We start from the raw sequence: 24,684 nt of genomic DNA, 5'->3' as shown, positions 1-24,684 counted from the left end.
CACTATTTCTAAAGGGTAAAAAGATTAAAAATATAAATTGCTAGTAGTTAACCTGGTTTTATGGAAAATTGGCCATGTGATATAAACAACTTTTTTTAGATAAACTCAGATGACACAATATATTTGGACTTCATTCAACCACTTAAATTGGTGACACATGGCATTTTAATTATGACTTGGGATCATAGAAAATTAATTCAGCACACATTAAATCGATTGCAATTAGATAATTATAGTATTTTGAAACAAAAATATCAATAAATAATCATTAGACAATAGAACTTTTTCAGTTAGCTTAATCTATACTTTTTTTAGCCCAATCCTAACAGTTTGTTACCAGAATATGACAGAAAAATAGGTAAATAATACTGCCACACTATTTTCAAGATGTTTTAGCCTGATATGTATTACAGGTGTATAAGTTTTCTTGAACACATGTACGCACATTAAGCACTGCTTTTTTTCATACTCTTAAAATAAACCTTCACCAAAATCTCAGGCCTATGTCAGCTGAGAATTATGTAAAATAAAATTAATGTCAGATGGTAGGACCTTATTTTCCCTGACTATCCACTTCTTACTTTACAGTGGATGTCCCTCTCTTTTAAAGACCAGGAGTGACAAGTACAGTTTCATAAAACAAAATGAAAGATTAAAATTACGTCTGGATTTGCTGGAGCTTCAACTCAGTACTTTTCTAGTGCCAGTTGTAGAAGCAGGAAGTGCTCAAATGAAAAATGTTAGCTTTGGAAACAACTGAATGTATCAATACTATACAGTGTGGACATCCAAATAATTTTCCTTTATTGTACTTCAGTAAAGAAGCAAGAAAGATGAAATATTGCTTCAAAATTCTTAGTTTTCTTCTTCTTCTTCATTAAAAAAAAAAAAAAGAAAAAAAAGAAAAAAAAAGAAAAAAGAGAGAGAGAGAGAGAATCTTTGGGACTTTTGCTCCTGCATTCTGCCCTTGCGGGACAAATCCTGCCCTCTAGTGTTGGACTCAGTCCAGCATCTTTCAACCTTATTTGGCAATGCACAAGTTCTCATGATGTCAAAGTTTCTCTCTTTGATTCACTTTGAGACTTTATTGCATTTGCACTCTTTCCATCTAGAGAAACGTTCCTTTTGTTCTTATCTATATCTCATATGTTTCAATTTTTTTTTTGCTGTGCCTCTATCCTTGTTGGCTTCTTTTCCCTTGGTCATCCAAGAGCTCTGCGGTGGGATGAAGGAAGACAAACTTTCCTTCTCTTTCTAAAGATGCCAACATGGCCAAGGCTTAACAACAGGAGTTTTTTCTTGTCAAATAAAACACGCTTTCTGAGGAACATAGTCTAACACAAAACTACTCTGCAGATAAGTGAGGGAAATCTCACAGCTTAGAGTTCTGTTTGGAAGCTATTCCATATAAACATACTGAAACAGTACATACCCATACGTACATGCAAATATTTTGTAGGCATAGTATACATTCATGAAGACAAACAAATACACTACTAAAATGCATGTGTTTTTTTCAGTCAGAGCAACTATAAACTGAAATTTCACAGAGGCACATAGGGGAGTCTTCATAAGCATTAACCATTTATTTGACTTTGATAGACTGGACTTAGTCTTGGACAAACTACTACATGGAAATCTTGTGTGTGTTACTATAAATCAACCTTAACTATGGTCTTCATAAAGTAACCAGGATACAATTAAAATATGTTCATTTAAAAATATATATATTTTTTAAAGTGTTTGATAAGTATGGTGTTGTTTGGGTACACTGTTGGGGTGGTTTGGGTGTGGGGTTTTATTTGTTTGTTTGTTTGTTTGTTTTCTCTTTTCTTCCCCCAAAAATAGCCTAAATAGCATAAGCGGGGGAAAATGTAAATGTACATTAATGTTGTTCCTATCAGGTACATGTCCTGGTGAAAGCACATCCAATTGTCTATACTGTAGGAAAGCAAGCACATCAGGCATAGTCAGATTAATTTATATTCTTTCAGTCTTGGCAGATTAAAAAACAATCCCAATAAATTGGTTGCACCCACTTTTCTTGAGCATATTTTGAGCAGAAATACACAAAATGGAATTATTTGAATGAATGGAAATCAGGAAAAAAAAAGATTTTTTTTGACATCCAATTCTTCCTAATTTCTTTTAAAATTCCTCCTCTTTTCTCTGCATATTAATTTTACCAAAATAGCACAGGAGGAACCTCTGGCTATGGTTCCAAGCAGCTAATTAGACTTTGAATCAAACTCAATATGATAATATTTGGAAATACAGTCAAGTAAGGTTCAATTGCAAGCTGAATAAGCTTAAGAAATTATACTCACCAAAAGTCAGTAATCTTTTCTACAGCATGCTAATAAAACACAATAGAAAAATTAACAGACAAATGCTTTTTTATTATGCTCTTTATAAAGGTGAGTGTATGAGAACATTTCACTGTTTCAGAGGTCATATAAATATTAGAAAACTGAATGTGGCAACAAATATTAAGGCTCAGGAATTATCAAAGACAGATAGATTGAAATGTGGTGAGTACTGCAGTTCATAGGAAATATCCAAAAGGCTTATACCCTCTGTTTTTGTTTTGATTTTGGTTTTGGGTTTTTTTTTTAACATTTAAAATCTTAGTTCTGAAAGGAAGGCTATGCAAGTGCACACAGGCTAATATCACTTTATAGCACTGAAACAGAACCTCATATATTTACCTGATAGAAGTAGGTGGTTGTGGTTGGTTTTTTGTTTGTTTGTTTGTTTTGTTTTGGTTTTTTTTTTTTTGTTTTTGTTTTTTTGTTTTTTTTCCCAAACAATTGGAAAAACACATCAAAAGGCATACTTGGAGATATGGACTGGAAACAGTTTACATATGTATTTACAAGGACTCAAACTTCAATTTGACTATATTGTTAGATATAGTTGTAATATAAAAAAAAATGAAACGTTAGATTGTTAGAGTATCTGCAAAACATTAACTTTTGTTTTGTGCTCTACTTGTGATGATTTTGTTTTAAAGTAAATAGTACTCCGCTTTCTAAAAGTTCCTTCGACATCACACTATTCTTTGGACACTGAAAGGAAAAATAAAGACCCTTTGAAAGCACTACTAATGCCAAGCCTACGAGTGAATTGTAGAGGAGATGTTCTTTTAAAATCTTTCCATGAAAGGTGCATAATGTCCTGTTGAAGAAAGGCCTGGCCATGGCTATGCCGGCCTGGAAAGGTCAGAGGAGAGGTGAAGGTACAAGGCAGTAGCAAACAGTTTTTCACTGACAGTCAGCACATTGTATTCAGCTTCATCTGCATATATATCCCATTTAATGTAGTTCATTACTGTTTGCACTTAAAAACCTTCATTCTACAATCTTACATAAGCGATGTTCTGAGAACACCAAGACTTCATATTTCAGATGATTCATTTTCTAGTAAATATAGTTAGTTCTTCATGATTAGAATAAAATTGTGTTTTCAGATGTGTTCATATGCAGAGAATGCAAATACACACAACGCTAAGTAAGATATCATTGTAGCTTTTTGTTAATTAATTCAGCAATTCTCATGCATAATAAAGAGCCTGAATGGAATTTTTTTATATGCTGACATATATACAACAAAGAAATGCACAAAGTCTGAAATTTGTTATTGATAATATTTTAGTTTAGGAAGTATTTTTTTTTTTCTCAAATTTCACAGCAACATTAAAATAAGCCATTTTTTCATCTGAATAACAACGTCCTTTAATCTAAATTGCTAACAAAATGGAAGAGCAATATAAAAAAGGCTGCTCTGGAGGATATGCTGACTTTGCAACAAGTGGAGGTGTTAGTATGTCACATCATTTCAGTCAAAATGTAAAATTTATGTCAGTTTATGAGCTGAATAGATAAATCATGGAGTGGTTGAAAGGACTTGGGAAAGATATAAAGTCTTGAAGAACTCTGAAGAACTCTTTAGTGAAGTAAATTTTCTTTATTAAGGATCTCACTAATAGACAGCTGTGTGATAGAATTAAAATCTTCAAAAGTTGCTTAATATTTCTGACAGATCCTTCTTTAGTACCAAGTACCGGTATGGTGTTTTCAATATTTGAGATTCAAATATAATTTTCCATTTGAAATCCTGGGACTTAGTAATCAACCGTGACATTTAAGAAATTCAATAATTACTATAATGAAGGCACAAATTATGCAGAAACTGTTTAATGACCCAAACCTGACCATCTTTTGTCTTTTTATGGTGTTAGTTACTAAAAAGGAAAGCATGACAATAAGCACCAAAATCCTAAAACCTGCAATTTACTTTAATGAGATGATAATAAGAATCTAGCCCAACCTAAAAAGATGGAAAAATGCATATGAACAAGAAATTCCAGATCTTTTTAAAATCTCAGTAACAGTTAAAATGAATCTACTATATAAAAATATCATCATGTGAGTTGTGAAGAATTCCAGCACAGCATTTCTAAGACAGCAGTTTTAATAAGTAAATGTGCACACTATACTAGAAATTAGCATTGATGGAGGTGGTCTACAGTGGACAATAATCAGGACCCCAAGTATTTGGATGAAATTCAGTGCAGGTGAAGATTTGCATGGAGAACACTGTTATACACCACATTGATGATAAAACACTGGGCAGGCACCTTTGTGTATTCTGGTCTGCCTATGAAGAGCATCTCTGATCCCACTCCCCTAAACCCTAGGGGATGGCATCTTGGCCATGGAGACTGTCCCACCAGGTCTGGCCACTCGAAGGAAAGGTGGAGAATCCTTCCTTGCACCTGCTGGGCACAACAACATGTACACACACACACTTCTCCCTAACTAGGAAAAGAACAAAACTAAGGCCATACAAAAGGCCGTGCAAAATTACTCCCTGCGTGAGCCATTGTCCTCAGATCACTGTGATTTAATCCTCTTCAGATGATTTGTATTCTTCTTTCCAAGAAGATTAAGTGCAGTAATGAAGGGTCAAAATGTCACTGAAGGAGAGTGCTTACATGGGGATTTAAGGTAGATTACTCAGCTAAATCTGTACTTTAAATTTATTGTACCTTGTTAATTTTAACATTTATGAGCATCTCCTTGCAGATGTAACAGACATTTTCAAAAAATAAAGGTAGCTCCTATTTTTAGGGTTTTATCACTCTTTTTCATCAAAAGAACATCAGCTTTTACAGTTGTGTGTATCTTAAAAACAAGAACACATTATTTATATATAATAAAAGTAAATATAAGATTAGCTGTATTAAAGTTTATGCATAACTTACTGAATTAATTTTGTGCTATACAATGTATTCTAATGCACACACAAGAAAATCACAATCTGAAAAAATTTGGGGTAAAGTTTGAGGGGAGATTATTCAGATTCTTTGAAATTATTCTAGTATGTGAAATACACTCCATATATCTATAAATACATATATATGTATTTTTAAAATGGCTACTGCAAAGTCTTAACTGGAAGCAGGATTTTGTGTACAGTGTCTTATCATCATTTTATCTTTTTCTTCAATTTGTAATAAGAATATACACTTAGTATTTTTTAAATCAAATTACCCTGTGTTGTATCACAAAAAGAATTATTAGAATGCTGACATCATGCCCATACATACTCAGAAAATCCTGTCAAAGTCTGACTCAAAAAAAAAAAAAAAAATTAGGTTCCAGATAAATATTTGTTTCAAGAAAAATTGAAATAATATTGCATTTTGCTTTAGAAGAGCTAATTAAATATTTATCAAAATTATTAAAACAGTGCTTCCTTTAAAGCTTATTGACTTCAGGGATAACATCATTTCTCACAGCTCATTCAGACGTTTCTTTTAGAGACTTTTAAAAAATCATCCATACTAGAATTTTTGGATTTGGCAACGTTAGGTTAACAATTGGACTCAATGATCTTAAGGGTCCTTTTCAACCTAAATGCTTCTATGACTCTTTCAATACAGTCCAATGTGTATCAGTCAAATAATTTAATAAATTCTTCCATTACTCTTTGAAAAAGTCTGATTACTCAAAGTAACATAGGCATGAAAATAAAGCTTAAACTAAGTGTCACCACTGGCAAGACAACATGAATAGCTGTTTTATTATTCATTTAAAATCAAGTATTTGACTTTTGAAACCACAGAGTGAGTGTCATGCATACAAAAGCTTCAAACGAAGGGGCAATACAGTTCTCATGGTTTGAAGGTTATAGAACAAAAATACAGAAAATTGGCAGAAAAATAAAATACTCTATAAGAAATACTCTTATTCAAAAGAAAAAAAATCATAACACAATATCTATTGCTATCTAGATATGATGCATCTTTCTGTCTGACCATCATTTGCAGATACTTTATAAATGAATGGAAGATACTTAAGAGTTCCAAAGAATCTCAGTTGTAGATATTAACAGGAAATTCTGAGTATGTCACCACTTTTTGAATTAAATAAGGAAAATTAATAACAGAGAATTATTTTGGCCTGATGAGTGAAGGACTATATCTTCTTAAGTAACATCAGTGGACAGCTAAGTTCATGGTGCATACACTGTGGTGTTTTCTATATTTAAAAAAAAAAAAAAAGATACATTTTTAACGGGTAAAACACCTATTTCTTTCTACCTAAAATTATTAAATTGTTGGTCAAATGTGCTTTTATGTCAGTGTGGTACAGCCAATAGGACCATAATCATGGAAGCAGCCTAATGAACAGCTGTCTGCACAATCCATTTTGGATCCTGAGAGCCATAAAGCACCTATTTTTATATGTGGCACACCCATAAAATTAGTGGAATAAATCAAACTCAGGCATGTATTCATCTTATCAGTCCTTTTTCTGGCTACAACTGCAACCTGACATCGCTGATACTGCTACAAGGCCTATTGTCACAGTAACATGCTGCATTATCCTGACCTGGATATGCATGGTAATGACTGTGCCTAACTTATCCACTTAACAGGTAAGTACATGCTTGAATCAATATTAAGAATAACACAAACCAAATCTTCCTGTTGATTCAGAGCTGCCTAAATACTACATCAGATCACATGTGCTGCACAAATTTGGATATGAGTGGTCTTCACTTGTAGCTAAAAAAACCCAGAAATGTAGCTCAAGAAGAAAACTACCTTAAAAAAAAAAGTATGAATAAAAATTACTTTAATTATAAATTCTTTACCTATTCTATGTAAAAAAAGTCTTTGCTTTAGCCCATGACCAACAACAAACTGGAATAAAGCATGGTTGTACAAGTATAGTCTTAGAATATCAACATACTTTGTTGGTGCTACCAGACCATCCTGTGACCTCAAGGTGGTGGTGTGATATAGTTTTCATCACTTTGTGAATGTTATATTTATTTGTGTGCATATCATGTTCTATATATATGCAGTACTATCAAAGCAAAACAGAGTTGAGAGTCATAGCATGGCAGGACTGAAAATAAGGCTAGAGCTTAAAAAAAAAATCAGTAATTAGTTTAATTATTCAGAATAACTACTTTTGGTGAACCTAAACCTATTCAATCAGAGCTGTCAGAAGATGCCAGTCCTTGTTCTAATGCATATTTAAAATTTATTCAGACTGAAGCAACTTCAACAAGGGAGGTCAGCAACAGCATTCATTGAGATTACCATTCAGCATGTTTATGGTATTGTTCCAGGAGATTACATGCTAGGATTTCAGATATGTCCCTTTTATGGGGAAAATTCACTGAGATCTTTCATAACCTTACTAAATACTCAGGAAGGAAGAATTATATTATAAACAAAACTAAAACCTAAAACTTACAGTCCATTTTTATAATTTCTTTACTTTTTAAACAGCTCCATTGCTGAAACATTGAGAACTGTATTCACAACAGCTTGTGTACTGCATTTTTTTTCTGTAAATGTTTTCTTCTTTTTTTTTTTTTTTTTTTTTAAAATTTTAATTTTAAAACAGCACTTTATAGTGGTATATACACATTGAGAAATGTTAGCGTTTTTTTTATAAAGATTCAGCTGTGAAAAACGAAATGTAATTTTTAATTTATGAAGAGTTGTGGAGTGACACCTGGTCATCTTGGATTCAGTATGGAAAACTGGCATAGATAATAATTAGAGAGGATTTCAGTTTAGATCCTTTGAAACACTTAGGTGTGGTATTACAATATAGCTTATTCTTCAAGGACAGGACAATTCAAATTTCTGGCCTTTTCACAGAAAATATGTTTTCAGGGGATTCTTTTTGAAAGGTATTAAACCATTCTGTTAAGACATCTGGGAACCTATAACACAGAATTAAGGACTTTCAAATACAGTCTATAAAATTGTTGTTTTTTTTTTAAAAAAAAAGTAATGGTAGGTTCAAATCATTCTTCAGCTTTTTTACTTTTTTTAGTGTATGGATTAACAGCCTTCTATTTTAACAATAATAATGTGGTTCTAACATGGTTTAGAAAGTTTGTCATCAAAGTCAAGTGTTGCCTGTGGTGTCTTGCATTTTACTTATTACACAGAGATAATGTTTTTGGTTTTTTTTTTTTGTCTTTATAATGTATGAGACTGAGTATGACTGGCAGAAAAATATCAAGACACCTCTTGTATTTGCTAACACGGTAGCTGTCAGTTTCCTGGAGTTAAAAAAACTAACACCACTTGTTCTACTATCTGGGTTTCCACAGCTCACCTTCCAGTGCATATAGCGATAAATCTGTTATTCCTCTGTATACAAAACCCTTTCCAGGAACTTTCTCTACAGAACCTAAGTCTGAAATCTTTCCTGTGGTTCCAACAGTTGGAGAATTGCATTCTACAGTCCGAGAGACATGATTTATAAGGCAAACTACAAAAATTGGAATAATATAGAGAATCCTACATCTTTCTGATGTCAACGTGTTTCTGAAGGTGAGCCAAAGAAGAGGCAAAAGAACTTGGGAATACATGCCTCTCTCTTAATACCTTAGGCAAATTGTAAATAGGATTAAATTTACTATTCATATATAAAATCTGTTACGCATATCAGTTCATTTACAGGCATAATTTCATGCCATTTTTAGGTGGACATGCAAATAATGTAAGACAGGTGAACTGCATCATTAATATCCTTTCTTAATAATTAAAGTGAGATGAAGTCCAGTTAAAGTAATAATTTTCTATAGACTATGACACTATTTAAGTAGTAGTAGAAAAAAAAAAATTACTCTAATAGAATCAAAGTCAAGATTTGGTCAGTGAGCTGTAAAATATTGCTCAAGAGGGTGAGAAATCATGTTCTAATACTGAGCAAAACTCAGAGCTTTTTGAAAAAAAATAGATTTAAGTATGTTCTTTGCTTTGTCTCTACAGAACATGTATAAGGCATCAGTCTGCAGTTTGCCTTTTTTTTAGCTAACTGCAATCACTAAGACAGTGTCCTTGAGGTTACACGTCACAATCTATTAACTTTCTCACAATTGAAATGAGACTCTATTTTTAGACAGGTTCTTTGACTGCTAAACAAAGGGCAGGAGATTTATTCAGGTACCTTGTGACAGGATAGAAGTTTAAACTTTACACTTAGCCTAAAGCACAAAATGTGTTGCTAGTGCAGATTGTTAAAAGTTTCAACAATAAAAGATGACAAATTCTAATAAAAATAATGAGAACATTAAAATGAAAGAGAGAAGAAAAACTATAATTCAACTTTATCTTACAACATTTACCATACTTTTGAACTTGTAAACATTTCATACTTTAGAATTTTTAAATTGACTTGCAAAACTAAAAAAACCAAAAAAACAAACCAAACCAAACCACCACCACCACCAACAACAAACTAAAAAAGGCCCTAAAAAAAAGAGCAGAATAATCCACAATGGGTTGTAAAACAAGACTGAAAGCCAAAATCCAACCATCAAATGATAACAATATGTTTCATCAAAGAGATGCTAGTTCTACTGCAAAATGCAGTAGAAGTATACTTCATTGTATACTTCAGATGTTTGCAGAAAGTCCACAGGAGCAAGAGGTTGAACTCCATAAATAAAATAACATCATTAGAAAAATACAGAAATGACAACAGATGGATTTACAGTAGAAATAGTAGAAAGAAATTATAGCAGAAAAATAAATCATCTGATATATATATTTTAAATTTTTGAACTTTTTCATAGGGTTATGAGAAAGTAAAGTTCATCATTTTGGTTTGAGGACACAGTGTAAAGTGTCAGGTACATAACTTGTGCCAATACCCTCTCTCCACTATACAATCACTGAGTGTTTTTTATAAATGGATTTTTAAAGACAATATATTGTCTAGGTAAACACAGACCCTATAAATGACACAAGTACAAAGGATAAAACCATGACAGACCGGACAAGAAAGGGTAAGATTAATTTAGATAAAAAGTATGTGATTGTACTCATGCAATAAAACATACTTGAGCCATGTAACTATACAGGCTTAATGCACGGCACATTGTCTTAAGATGCCTTAATGTCTCAGCCATAGAAGGGCTACAGGCCTGCATCTGCTTTTTCATTCACAGCTCTTGTAAATTGCACTTAAGCAATTGGGACACTGTTTCAAGAGCCTCTATAATTATCCTTGTTCTCATATGGTTATTCTCATAGGCATGGATCTGCAAATCTTAGTACTGTTGCTATGGAGGATTCTCATGGGAAGTGATTGCCACCTCATGAGAATCACCCCTTCTTTCTCCTTTCTCTTTTCCTTTGTTGATTTTAGCTTGCATTAAAGTAAACCAAAACATGGTGCATAAAAGTAGATAATAATAATTAAAACACTCAGATATTATCCAGCCATATGTGCACACAGAAAGTTAAACTATGAATGTGCAACAGTTGATCTCATTAGTGAGCTTGAGTGAGTCCCAAAGAAATCTAGTGTTAGGGAAAAATAATGGTAGCAGTATAACCCTCACCATTTCTATCATCACTACCTGCCTCAAAGGAGGGACCTCTAGTAGAAAAATATTGATGTGGAGAAGTAGCACCATGTTTCCTTGCTGACCACTTGGAAATATTTCTGCTTCTGTTCCTTCCAATATTCACAATATGCCACAGCCACAGACCCTACTTACAAAAACCTGCTCAGGTAAGCCTTAATGTCCTTCGTGCAATAAATGTATAGCTTTCTAAACTTGAGGTTAACATCTCCACAACTTTTCACTCTTTATTTTGCCTGTTTCGGTATTGAAACAATAAGGTAACTAGGAATGAAGTGAAACACTTGGGCAGGTAACTTCAGTTTATGGACAATGTTTAAGGAGCACTCCCACTCTTCTAATTCAGCTACTTTCAGTTACTGAAGTGTGAATAGTCTCTCAAGGTTTTGCAGCATCTTTTGTACAAAACTAATTTTGACAAGATTATTATCAGATCATTTTCATCATATGTGCCCATAAGGTACTATTGAAAACAGTATCAAATGTTTTCCCTTATCCTTAAGGTGAACTAATTAACATGGAAATTAACAGAAAATTATACCAGATGTTTATAAGAAAGAGCTCTTTCTAGCTGCAGGTCTATACAACCTATTGAAATGGAAAAAAACAATACATGCATGCACACTAAGAGATATCAGGCATTTTTTTAATACAATTAATCAACTTCAGAAAGTACTGAATTTCACAAAGTTGAAAAAAGAAAGATGTTTATACTGCAAAGGTTCTCATTTCTTTGAGACAGAAGCAACACAAATGAGGCTAGGGTAACTCAGATAATTTTTTTTTTTTTTAATCTAAATTTCCACAATTCTATACAGCTTCTTAATTTCCACAATAGCATACAATATATCTGTTCAGTTGTTTTCATTGCATACTAATTTTGACTTAGGTCTGTGAAGATTCTCAGTGAGGCATGAAAATAACGTTTATAAGCACCCCAATAAAGTCTTAGAATATTAACAGCATTTTTCAAATAGTATGCAATATAATAAAGGTTAGCAGAATGTAAAATTTAAGACCTTTCAAATATATTAGAAATTTGTAGCTTCTATTGACCTCCCAGCAAAAAGTCTTAGAATAACTTTCATTGTTACTTGCAAATATTTTTCGTTATTTTGTAGATATTTGTAAATTGACGTCCTCATTAACCGTTAACTGAAAATAGAAACAGTATCAAAACTCTAAGTTTGTGAAGGGACTAAATGCCTATTTGAAATTAATTTGTTGGGGTATAATGAAGTAAGTTGCAGCATAGGTTTAAAATAGTTAATTTAGCTCATACCTTGATAAACAGCTTTGAATCCTGGTGAGCCAATGCTGTCATCAGATTGTAAATGAAGCCACATCTGGTTGCTCATGCTCACAATAAGATCAGGAACACTAGATCCAGTGAGTCTGTATGTAGGATAAATGGCAAAGTCATTTGTAGATGCATAAATTACTACTACTACTACTACTATCATCACTACTACCACAAAACACAGCCTTTTAAATTATTCACATCCTGTTCTAATCAGTTTTGGGTTTTTTATAAAATTAACTATTCTATAAGAAATAGAACAATATGAAGTAATAGATTTTTTTTTTTTTAATGACTGCATTCAACAATGACTAATCACTTCTAATAAAGCTGTTCTTACCTAAAATTTCCATTAAGTAATTAGTTGTAAGAGATGAGACTAACTGTATGAATTAGTGTTCACCTGTTTGGATGAGTATTGCTTTTCTGCCATGCTTTCTAAAAGTGAAGAAAATTGCTTTACATGCCTCAGAGCCTGTGTGTCCAGAACTTACTACAATCACATCTACTCCATTCAAATAACTCACAATGATCTCTCAAATTTCAGGGAAACTGCTGTTTGCACAGTAATGTGTGACAGTTATGCATAGTACAGTGCAGTATATGACACATATAATACAAACCGGTGAATCCCACCATAAAACTTTAATGTTTGTTTGTAGTGTCACTTATACATTCATAATTCTGGTATCAAAAAGCTGTGTATCAAAAAGAATCATTAAGAAAAAGATTGCTTCTTAATATTGAAGTACTAGTTCAGCTTCTAGTCCTGAAAACCATTCAGATCATGGTGATAGGTTTTACAAAAAGTAGTGGGAAAAGTCACACATAAAAAGTGGCTGTAGAATCTCACTAACTAAACTTTTGTCAGATGTAAACCAGAAAATCCTCTGTCTTTCTTCCAACCCTTGGTCTTGTTTATGCAAAAAAATAGGCATGAATTAAGTAAAACTAATAATATGCTAAACCAAGATAAGATGTTCCAGAAGCAGAATTTCTCAAGAAAACCGTGTATGGATTATTCCAAACATATTATTTAAATATTGTAAACCAGATGCTAATACAGTTACAACTTAAATGCAAAGGCATAATAAAAGGAGAGGCTGAAACAAGGTGAGAACTGAGGAACCATGAGACAAGTTGTAGGAATTCTCTCTGTCTTCAATCAAGGTTATGAACAAGAAAGTATATATCCCATACCTACAATAATTTGGGTTCTTACTCTGATATATTGAAAATAAAATTAAAATACACCATCAACTTATGAGAAGAATGGTCTTACTAATTACTGCTGAACATAGCACCTGGAGCTGCTGCTATAATGGCTGAGTTTGCTCTAATATGGTGTTCTAGGGTGACTTTATGATGCTTGTATCCCCAGCTGTCTGTTCTGTTTGTGCTGTATATTAAGCTCTGTGCCTTTAAGAGCCTTTAAGACTGGTTCTAAGAGCAAGGAGAAGAACAGAGTTTGTTTTGAGAAAACTGCCTGACTCCTCCGCATTCTTCTGCGGACGGGGTGTTTGGTGGAGGCTTGGAGAGACTGCAGGACAGAGATCTTTTTGCTTTTAGTTAGTTTTAGCTAGCTAGGGCAGAGAAGTTCCCTGGACTGTTTATTTTACTCTTTTTTTTTTTTTTTTTTTTTTTTTTTTTTTTTTTTTTTTTTTTTTTTTCCTGGGACTGTTTAAACCTGCTCTGGAGTGAAAAAAAAGCCCACAGGAGCACCAGGATTAGTACCTGTGGCCCACCAGGGCCTGGACCTCGGCATTTTCCAGCAGCTCTGGCAGGACTGGGACTGATGAGAGACTGAGAGAGACGAGTTACATCTACAGCAAGAACTTTCTCAATTTGCCATCTCACTTCAGAACAAGAGGTCTTATTGTTTCATATTGTTCATTTTTTGTACTTGTAGGCACTTCGTTAAATAAAATAGATTTTTCCACTCTTCTCCGAGGAAGTTCTTTACCGGACCGACTGGAGAGGAGGGGCAGTTTGGGTTTTCTCCCTGAAGGGACCCCATTCAGGGGTTTTCCCTCAGATTTGCCCTAAACTGGGACATACGGCCTATAAGATTTCTGGTTATGACCTGTTGGTAAGTGATTGATTATTATGATACTGTAAGTGTAGAAAAGGAGGAAAAAATTAAATCCATTATACCTCGGCATATGCAAACACACAAACAGTGCTTAGCTTGGATAAGTAAGGTAAGAAACTGTGCTAAATAGCTAGGTTGTTCAGTTTGACATGTATAAGAATGAAAATAAAGTAACTGCTTAGTCTGGAAACTGAGATGCTTACCAAATTAATTTGGAACTCTACAGGTTCAAAGATATGTTAGGTATAGTCAGAATACTGAATATTCTCTAGCTGATAAAATAATGAATGTTGATAAAGTTGGGACATTCAATTAAATGAATAATATGACCAGCTTAGGAAAGGGCAATACCTCACCAGACAATGAGTAACATAAACAAAAGTGGTTTAGGAGATGCCTGCAGAAATACATATATAAAGAAAGAAAATGTAAAGATTACGTATACATTGACCGACAACTGTAAACTAGTGTTTTTTCTGCAAAAATTTCTGAGTGGCAATTCAGATGTGTTAAACTATTGCATTACAAACTAACAACTGTTTAAATGCCTCTCTTTATAATCAGTAATCTGATTACTGTATGAGACCAATATGATAATTTCTAAACACAGATAAGATGCATCTTAAATTTCTAAGTATTTATGAGAAGAATGGAATATTTTCAATTAATATAAATGTCTCTAAAGAATGCAATTTTAAAAAAGGCAAAATAAAAAAAAAAAAAAAAGGAAATAAAAAGCCACAACAGAATAAGGTAAACTCATCAAAAAGGAGAGTCCTCTTCTGTCAAAATGCAAGGTCTATCCATAGATGGTAGGTATGAACCAATCAAAATACAATCACTTCCTCAGATTCACATCTAGGGGGAAGGGGAAGGAGAAGGGGAAAGTGAAGGGGAAGGGAGAGAAAAGAAAAGCAAACACACACACACAGACACACACACAAAAAAAAGGAAAAAAAAAGATGCCAAAATCAAAAATCAATAAAATACAGAATGCTTTTTTTTGTGGTGGTGGTACTTTTGTGTCTGGTGGTGTTTTTTGGAGGGTTTTTGTTTATTTTCTTGTTTTGGTTTTGTTTGGGATTTTTTCTTTTGTTTTCTGGATTTTGATGCTTTCTTCATTTGGTTTTATTCTTTGAGAAATAAAGTCCTTGGATTCCTTCAACTAGGATTGCAGATAGGGTAGATCAAATGTGAAGGTTATGCAGATCTGTCTACCAACACACGCTGTTGCTGACTCTGAGTTTGTTCCAGTCCGTAATCATCTCAAGATCAGATCATCTGCAAGTTCAAGAACAGAGAATTGTGGACCAGCCATTCAGGTGGGTTCAGATGAACCTCGGTTCATCTCCACATGAAGGAAATTTAAAATGTTGACGCAAACTTAAGCTGAGCTCCTCACAGCTCTGAACAGATCACAGGTCAGAAAAGGCAAGAGAATTGCTTTCTAAGAGAAAGCAATTTTTTGCAAACATTGGATCTCTGCTTAGTTATCCATAAGAAGCCAGATCCAAGCTACTGAGAATGGTCTCGAGGACCAGAAATATTGGTTTTGACCAGTTATGAAAGGGTAGGTTCTTTTCCAAGCTCCCAGTAAGTCCAGAAACTTTGTATGAATAGAAAAAAGGATAAAGGTTTACTAAAAAGCACTTGACTACCATGGATTTTTTTATCGTGTACTGAAATAGCTGACATAAGTAATTGGGTTTGAATTGCTAGTGTACAGTTTCTCATTTGTATTGGAGGAAAAACAACTAACAGTTTTCTGTACAGGAAATAGTTAAAAGATTCATGTTTTAAGGGAATCATTCAAAAAAAAAACAACAAAAAAAACAAGCTTTAATGTAAGTGCTGAGAGAAAAACATAAATTATATCATTTGGAGGCAAAGCAGACCCTCTAAAGCAAAGTATTATTTTAATACACAAGAACTTAAAAACAGAAAACAGGACATTGCAGGAAACATTCTGACTGATAAACTTCACCTCACATATGATGATCATTAATGAGTTATTTTCAAAAGGTTTGGCTAGTTCTAACCAAACTCCATTAAATATAAGAAATATAAGAATCAATATTAAAAACTGCTTTAAAACTTTATAACCTAAGCATATTTAGATTACTGTTAAGTAAGTTGTAATACTGTTTTCCAGAGCTAAACATCTAACATTACATAATCCATGAAGACTACTGAATTTTCCAACAAGGATTACAGATGATGACATTGTTAAAATCATAAAATTGATGTGAATATATGGCCCTTTAATTAATTAATCTATTGGTGATTAGATTTTTTGAAAAGTTTACTGTAAATATTAAAATTAAATACTTTAAAAAATTAAAACCCTACAGATCCTCAATTATTATGCCAACTAGACTCTCAAAAAATGCATGAAATTCATTTGAATAATTTGCTCTTTATCAAAGTCTATTGGGTTTTGTATGATCTCAGTGCTATCTTTCATTAACTTAAAATATTTTTTCTAATTATTTTCCCAATATTGTACAAAAAAAATAAAGATGGGAAGTCTACAGTTTATTTTTTATTCCTTTTTAAACATCAAGATTCCTTCATATTCCCCTCGAGCTGCAGTGCTACAGCTTTGAGGTTAAGCAAACAGTTGTTAGTGGATGAGTGTTTGGACATTATGGAAAGCTTGTGCTAGGACAGATCATTTATATATCTTGATTCTCAACTCCCTCAATCTTCTTTCCATAAGGTATTTAGAGGTCCCCTATTTATTGACCTGCCTTTAGACAGTTTCGACATTCGTAGGATGACTGGCTCCTGGCATGACTGAGCTCATTATAAAGTTTGAATTTGTTTACAGTACAATGTTTGTTTACAGTGTTTAAATTTACAATAAAATACAATGTTTGTTTACAGTGTTTAACTTTACAATAAAGCACCCAATACAGAGGTAACCATAACCCTGAGGATTTTAGCACCTGAGAACTGGAAAATTTTGCATGGGGCTGAGGATTATAAATTGAGACAATTTCCTGCTAAGCTGAAAGATTCAAATACTTAGATTAGATTTGAATTTAAAAAGATATTTATTTTTAGCGTATTGGGTTCAAACGAAATCATAAAAGCTACAAAATTTTAGAATCAAATGCATGAGCTTCTACAACCATATTATGCAGAATTTCTGCAGAAATTATGGCATTTTTTCTGCCAATAGAAGCTTGAAGACTGTAAGTAAAGCTGTATTATTTCTTTAAGATACCCTGAGAAATTTAGAAATTAAATCTAGCCAGAAAAGTCTTTGCTGTAAGTTCCTTCATTCTCCTGGGATGAATAAGAAACTGCAAGGTGCTGCTCAAAGCTCTATAAATGTAAAAGAAGTTATTACAACCAACTAAAAAAAAAATATTGATAAGAAAATCACTCTGACATTTAGTTATGAACTTTCTCATGATAATATACTCTACAAGTGGACCTAGTGCTTTATGAGGGATGTTATTTTGCATTTATGGAAAACCCTTCTGAAAAGAAAGTGAAATGGCACATATCTGTGATGCTGTTTAAATATAACGTATTTCATAATGTATGATACAATCCAGTGTTTAATAACTTCAAGAACACTGCCTCAATAGAAATTCAGATTCATTATTAATTATCATGCGACTATAATTTTGTCTTCGGGCCTTCCTGTATTCCAGTGTATTTCAGTTATTAAGCATTTAATTTCTCAAATGATCTTAAGAGTAATGCTAATTTTGCAACCCAAAAGGCACATAAATTTATTTGCATAGATTTTGCTTTCACCAAATTCACAGTTTACAGTTTTCATCAAATTTACAATTTACGGTAAAGATTGTAGGATTACCACTGCACCATAATCCTAAGTGATGGGCTGTGAAGTAATAGGGATAAAACAGTTGCTATTTTAGTAAAAAAAAATTATACTGAAAAAGTATAATAGAAGTAGTGTGGCTCTAGTGAGACCATTGTACTAGTTCTAGAAATCCCAGTGATGAATTTACAAGTGGATGTCTGTTACAGGATTTTTAAAATGTTATTAAAGTGAAAAAAAATTATAGGAGGTGATGTTATTATGGAGTGTTGCTTATTAAATAGCAATTAATATGAGCAAATAATATTTTAGATATTTTTATTTTTGTTTTATTCACAGTCATGGAAAATAGATGTGGAATAGGCAGTCACAGGCTAAATGGCTTCAAATGGAAAGGTAAAAAAAACCCCAAGAAAATTAACACATATTTTTAATTTTGACATAATTTTGGCAAATTTTGACATATGAAGAATGCTCAGTGTAGAAAACAGAATTAACAGTTTAGAACAGCAGATTTACTACTTAAAGTCTTGACTCTTAAGGAGTTTCGCAATCCCTAGGAGCAAAAAATATATCCCAATTTAAAAAGAAAAAAAAAAAAAAAGCAAACTGTTTTGTCGAAGTTACAAGTACTTAAATCAACATCACCAGAAGGATTTGCCTTATACAATTGGTCTGCAAAATACGAGAAAAAATAAGCTTAAATGTGGAAATCCATTCCCAGTTCACGTTCTTCTTGTTAGTACAACGTGTAAGCTCACTAAGCAGGGTTTTGTTTGTTTGTTTGTTTGCTTTTCTTTTTGTTTTTTCTTTTTTCATTTTCAGACACTCAGAATATAGAATTCAATTTACTCAGTAACAGCTATTTGGTATTGCAACCCAAGAAATACAGGCATTGAACAAATAATTCAATAATTTTCCATCATACCTTTTAAACCAAATTAAATTAGGTGTTTTCTAAGAACTTCGATATGACGGTTCAGAAATTAGCAATTAATACATTTATATATTCATAAACCAATGCATATAATGAAATTATTTTCCCCGGATTTGTCTCTGCAAAAATATTCTGGTTTATTTAAAATAAAATGTTTGGGTGTTAAGAGCACTTGTTTGCTATAATTAAGTAAACATGGCAACTATTTAGATGGATTAAAATACCTGTAAAATATAAAATTACAATGGATTCTTTTTGTCAAATATGTTCAATAGTGTCTTTATCCAACAGATTTTTATGCTATGTCAATCAATGTTATTATGACACAAATGCTGCTAGTTTCTCTTATTTAGTCATTAATAATTTATCAAATCTGTAACTTTGTTTTGTGTTTGGTGAGCAAGATTCATATGATAACTTAACTGTCTAAAAGTAATAGCCAAAATATCTTTTTAGTCCCAAGGTCTCATCATGCATTAATAAAAAATGAGCATATGGAACAAAAATGAGATGGTTAAGGTAGATGAGATTAATTAATCTGTACAGGGTTCTATTATTTCCTTTAGTCCAGACAGTATTGCAGAGCTGTATATTAAGAGTAGTTATCTAGTCTGGAATTTTCCTTCAAATTTATCTAAATTCCAACAGTGTCAATATACAACATTATACTATTCCATAAAGCATGTTTAAATTTACTGAAAAGTGGCCTAGGTCCTTTCATTAAAATTTTATACACCAATACAATTTTGAATATTTAAATTTTGAAATCAATCAATGCCTTATTTTTTTTTACACAAGTTGTATTTTCTGTTCACTGAAACCTGAGCCTTTTATTTTTTTTATACCATTAATTGCTTGTGAATACAATTACAGTTATACAGATAGTTCTGGTGTTTTAAATGAAGCTCTTTTTTTCTTTTAAAAAACTCAATTTGCAGTTTTTAGTCCCTAATGTTAAAGCCTATAAAGATGCTTCTAAGGATTTGGAGTGAACTTTGTAATGAACAATATTTTTGACAGTACTTGAATTTTAAGCTTACATTAATTATCATATTCCATACATTAAAATTGAAAATTTAAGTAGTTATATGCTGGCCAGGAAGAAACAACATGAGAGAAAATTTCCAAGGAAAATATTTGAAGTTGTGTACTTACACATACAACACTGTTCTGGTATCACCAACTTTCCCAGCATCCCCAACAGTCAGAGTATCATAGCCTCTTTCCAGTTCAAACTCTTCAAAAGCAAGTTTTATCACCTATTAAAATAAATGACTCAGTTACTTAAAAACATTCCCACGTTATCTAACCTGTTCCATTCGTGAATTATTTGCCTACTATAAATCAAATAATGAGGCAATAATTATTTCAGTTAGTCTTCTTTTATTTTTGAAAGATACCTAGAAAGAGCACAAGTGAAGATACTTCGGTTTTTTCTAATACTTAAGAGCAAGTCACTGTCACAATGCTTAAAAGATATCACATACTAAGATACAAAGATGCCAGTCACCACTAACTGGTGATAATTGTTCATTACTGAAGTAAGATTTTTTTTTTTTAAACTGTACTAGCTATATAAATATTGTATAGATAGTATTGGAAGTATTAAAACATTCTCATCTGTTGAATTATACAACAACAAGGTAAAACATATGAACTACCAATTCATAAAAAGATGGAGGAGACTGGTTCACAGAAATTCAAAAGCACAAATTTCCTTGCATAAATTACTAGCATGAAACTGTGATTCCACACAATGTCTAGTAATGAATTGCCAAGAAATTACAAAAGTTATTCATGAAACTGTAATTTTTCAAGATAAAACGGAGTACAAAAAAGGATTTAGTTTTGCATAAAAACAATTTTAAGGCAAGCAGTTTTAGAGATCCGTGAGACTGGTGAGTAGATGCAGCTTATATGGACACATATATTAAGATGTTGCACCTTTCTGTAATTTGATACAAAGTTTTCTGCAAACAACGTGACACGAAAGTGCAGAGAGTCAGTGATTTTCCACAAAAGTATCCATTTTACCTTTATGCTAACTTTTGGATATGTTCCTGGGTAAGCTCTCAGACAACATAAACCATTGCATGTAATGCAGTTCATTTTTCTTTTGTTTCGTGGATAGAAACAACATCTGGGTCAGATTTGAGCTTTCATCACAAACCTTATTATGCTGCTTTTTTGAAAAAAACACATGAAAAAACTGTGTTTTCCATGCACTTAATTTTATTGCTCTGTGATCATCAAGACAGAACTCATCTCAATCAAATTTTAGCCCTGTTAAAAATCACCATCAAAGCTAAGATAGTTGTGCAATCTTTCTCAGTATTAAAAAAGAAAGCCAGGCTACCTCATTTCAGGGTCAGAATTGGAAAAGCCTAGTACAATGAACTGTAGAGAGGAACTTACACCACTAGAGTAGGTGCTCTTTACATTGTACAATGTTGCTTTTGTCTGTAATCCAAAGAAAACCCTACAGGCATACAAAATCCACAGCCTTTCCCTCATCCACAAGTAGGGTCACCTAAAAGGAGTTCAGGTTGGATCTGCATTTCCCAAAGCCCTGCTGGCTGGATTTCATGCCTTGGTTGTCCATTGTTTCAACAATCATAAGAATTTCAGGCAATATGCTGTAGATAATATACATTTCCATCTTCTCCTGATGTACCTTCTAGTATTCCCAGATTATATCAGCAGTTAACATGAAAAATTTCATTAATAAATCAGGACTAATAAAGATGAAATGAAGCAAAGAATATGTAGAAGCACAAAAAGACAGTTGTTCCTGGCAAGAAAAGTAACTGCAAGATTTTAATGCAATTCTTATTTCATATGGAAGAACAAATCTGATAGAATATTCCATGAAAATATATGGTAATGTATTAATTAAATAATACATTCAGTTTGACTTCAAATAATTCATTTTGTTAGACCCGTAAATTCTTTTACACAACAATTTAAAAACAAATATGAATGTTCACCTCTTTAATACTAAAATAAGTTAGGAAAAAAATATAATTAGACGTAAGCCATAAATGAAAGTCTTAAGCTTCTGGTTAAGCAAATAGGAAATGTGACAAGAAACATTCTTTTATGGGAGATACATTGCGAAGTTATATCACACACTATTAAACAAAATCTTGTGATCTTCATTTCCATAATTGCTACTCTCCTAACACATAAAATCTTTTGGAAAGACCTTCAAATGATTGAGAGTTAAGAGGACTAACTTAAATTCTTTCAATCTGACTCATATAAACTAATTTTTAACACATAAATAGTAAGCACCCAGTCTAATCATTGCTCTTTTCACAGTCAGTGGGCAGAAAATGGCACTTTTCTGTCATAACATTTCCTGAGTTGGAAAGAACCCACAAGGATCATTGAGTCCAGTTCCTGGTCCCACACAAGACAGCCCCAAGAGTCACACAATGTGTCTGAGGCTTGGTGCTGTGACAACTTCCCTGGGGAGTCTGTTCCAGCGCCCAACCATCCACTGGGTGAAAAACCTTTTCCTGATATCCAGCTTAAACCTCCCCTGACACAGCTCCGGGCCATTCCCTCAGGTCCTGACACTGCTCACCACAGAGACAGTGTCTGCCCCTCCTCTTCCCCTCACAAGAAGCTGGAACTGCAGTGAGGTCTCCCCTCAGTCTCCTCCAGGCTGAACAGACCCAGTGACCTCAGCTGCTCCTCATATGGCTTCCCCTCAAGGTCTTTCACCATCTTTGTTGTCCTCCTTTGGATGCTCTCTAATAGTTTAATGTCCTTTTTATATTGCAGTGCCCAGAACTGCCCCCAGCATTTGAGTTGAGGCTGCCCCAGTGCAGAGCAGAGCAGGACAATCTCCTCCCTTGCCCAGCTGGTGATGCTGTCCCTGATGACCCCAGGACAGGGTTGGCCCTCCTGGTTGCCAGGACACTGCTGACTCCTATCCAGCTTGCCACTGACCAGGTTCCCCAGGTCCATTTCCAGAGCTCTGATTCCATTTTCTCATCTATACATGCAATCAGGATTGTTCTATCCCAGGTGTAGAATCCAGCACTTGGCCTTCCCTTGGCAAGTTGAAGTTCCTATGGTTGGAGATTGTCTAATATTCTGATTTATTGAGGTCTTTTTGCAGGGCCTCCTTGCCTTTCAGAAAGTCAACAGCTCCTCCTAGTTTTGTACCATCTCACACCTGCCCAGTATTCCTCCCAGTCCTGCATCCCAGCCATTTATGATGATGTGGGAGAGAACTGGACTGACGATGGAGCCCTGTGGAACCCCACTAGTGACAGGCCCCCAGTCTGTTGTCACCCCAGTCACTGTCGCCCTTTGTGTTGGACCCATGAGCCAGTTTCTCACCCATCACACGATGTGTTTATTCAGCTAAGTGCTGGACATTTTGTCCAGAAGGATCCTGTGAGACGTAGTATTAAAAAGTTTACTGAAATCCAAAAAGATCACGTCAACTGGCTTCCCTTGATCAATTAGGTGGGCTATCCTATCGTAAAATGAAGTATGCTTGACATAAGTGTGTCAAGCAGGACTTTCCCCTCATGAAGAACTGCTCGCTGCGGCCATCATGTATTGTGTTGTCCTTCAGCTATTTTTCAAAAATTCCCAGAATAATCCTCTCCAAAATTTTACCAAGCACTTAAGTGAGACTGACACAAGTCATATTACCTGTCCCAAGGTGGAACAAGCTGCCATTTAGAATTACTGTTTCTAATGAATATATGGTAGTTTTGATGGCTATGGGAGACTAATATTTACCCTTATCTATTTGGTTAAAATTTGGCTGTAGCTAAAGCTTTGAATTGCTAGAAGAATTTTAAAACTTTTTTTCCATAGCAGATTGAAGAATGCAAGACAGTTCTGTACAGATATAGATATGAGTACACCATAAGAGACACTTACGAGGATTGAATAATATCACGATGTACCACAATGTACCACATATGTTATTAAACAAGATTGATTTATACACCAAGGGAGGAAAAAAAGCAGCTCTGAGGTGCTTATCCAGATTCAATTTTGTTTTGCAATTAAAATTCCAGTAATACTAATTTGACCATCAAAATTTACATATGTTTAATATGAACAGATTAAATGAAGAAAAGAATTAATTTTTATTTAGAAAAGCTGGAAACATGAAAATTGTTTCCAAACACATGTTTATTTCTGAATGATCAGGTACATTCCTCCTGCAGAAGAATGATCCTATTTGTTTTCTGAAAGGTATGAGACAAGATTCCCTTATAAACAATTCAGAATGATTACATCTTATTAGATAAATAGACTGTGAAAACAGAAAACAAGAAAAAGCTTATGAATATGAGACTCCTATGGAGGTACCTATATGAGAGTTCTGCAAGTGAATTTTCATAATCAGTTTTTCATTTGCAACATTTTCCTTTACCCTAGATACTCCCATACTTTATATTTCTGCTGGCATAATTGCTGTTGCAAGCAATGGATAAAGGCAGCACCAGAGCTGTAGGAAATGCCTGTATGGACATTCTGCCTGGAGGAAGCAATAGGGCACATGGCAATGCTGCATCTCCAGAACAGCTAGGTGTGCATGTTCTTTTCACTACTAAGAAGACCTACTTTACTATTATTTATATGTTATAAATGTATGCATTAAGTAG

General features: G+C 33.5%; 1 protein-coding gene across 1 annotated transcript in view; it reads right to left on the bottom strand.

Annotated features, from left to right (window-relative positions):
- The window catches only part of CSMD1 (CUB and Sushi multiple domains 1), a 950,789-nt gene that overhangs the window by 283,283 nt on the left and 642,822 nt on the right, over positions 1-24,684 (bottom strand). The window contains 2 exon segments of the mRNA XM_040059570.2: positions 12,197-12,309; positions 20,198-20,301. Coding sequence (XP_039915504.1) covers positions 12,197-12,309; positions 20,198-20,301 — 217 coding nt within the window.

This window comes from Hirundo rustica, chromosome 3 (assembly GCF_015227805.2).
Source record: "Hirundo rustica isolate bHirRus1 chromosome 3, bHirRus1.pri.v3, whole genome shotgun sequence".
Lineage (NCBI taxonomy): Eukaryota > Metazoa > Chordata > Aves > Passeriformes > Hirundinidae > Hirundo > Hirundo rustica.
Note: the sequence above shows the minus strand (reverse complement) of the source record. Positions and strands in the feature narration are given on the sequence as shown.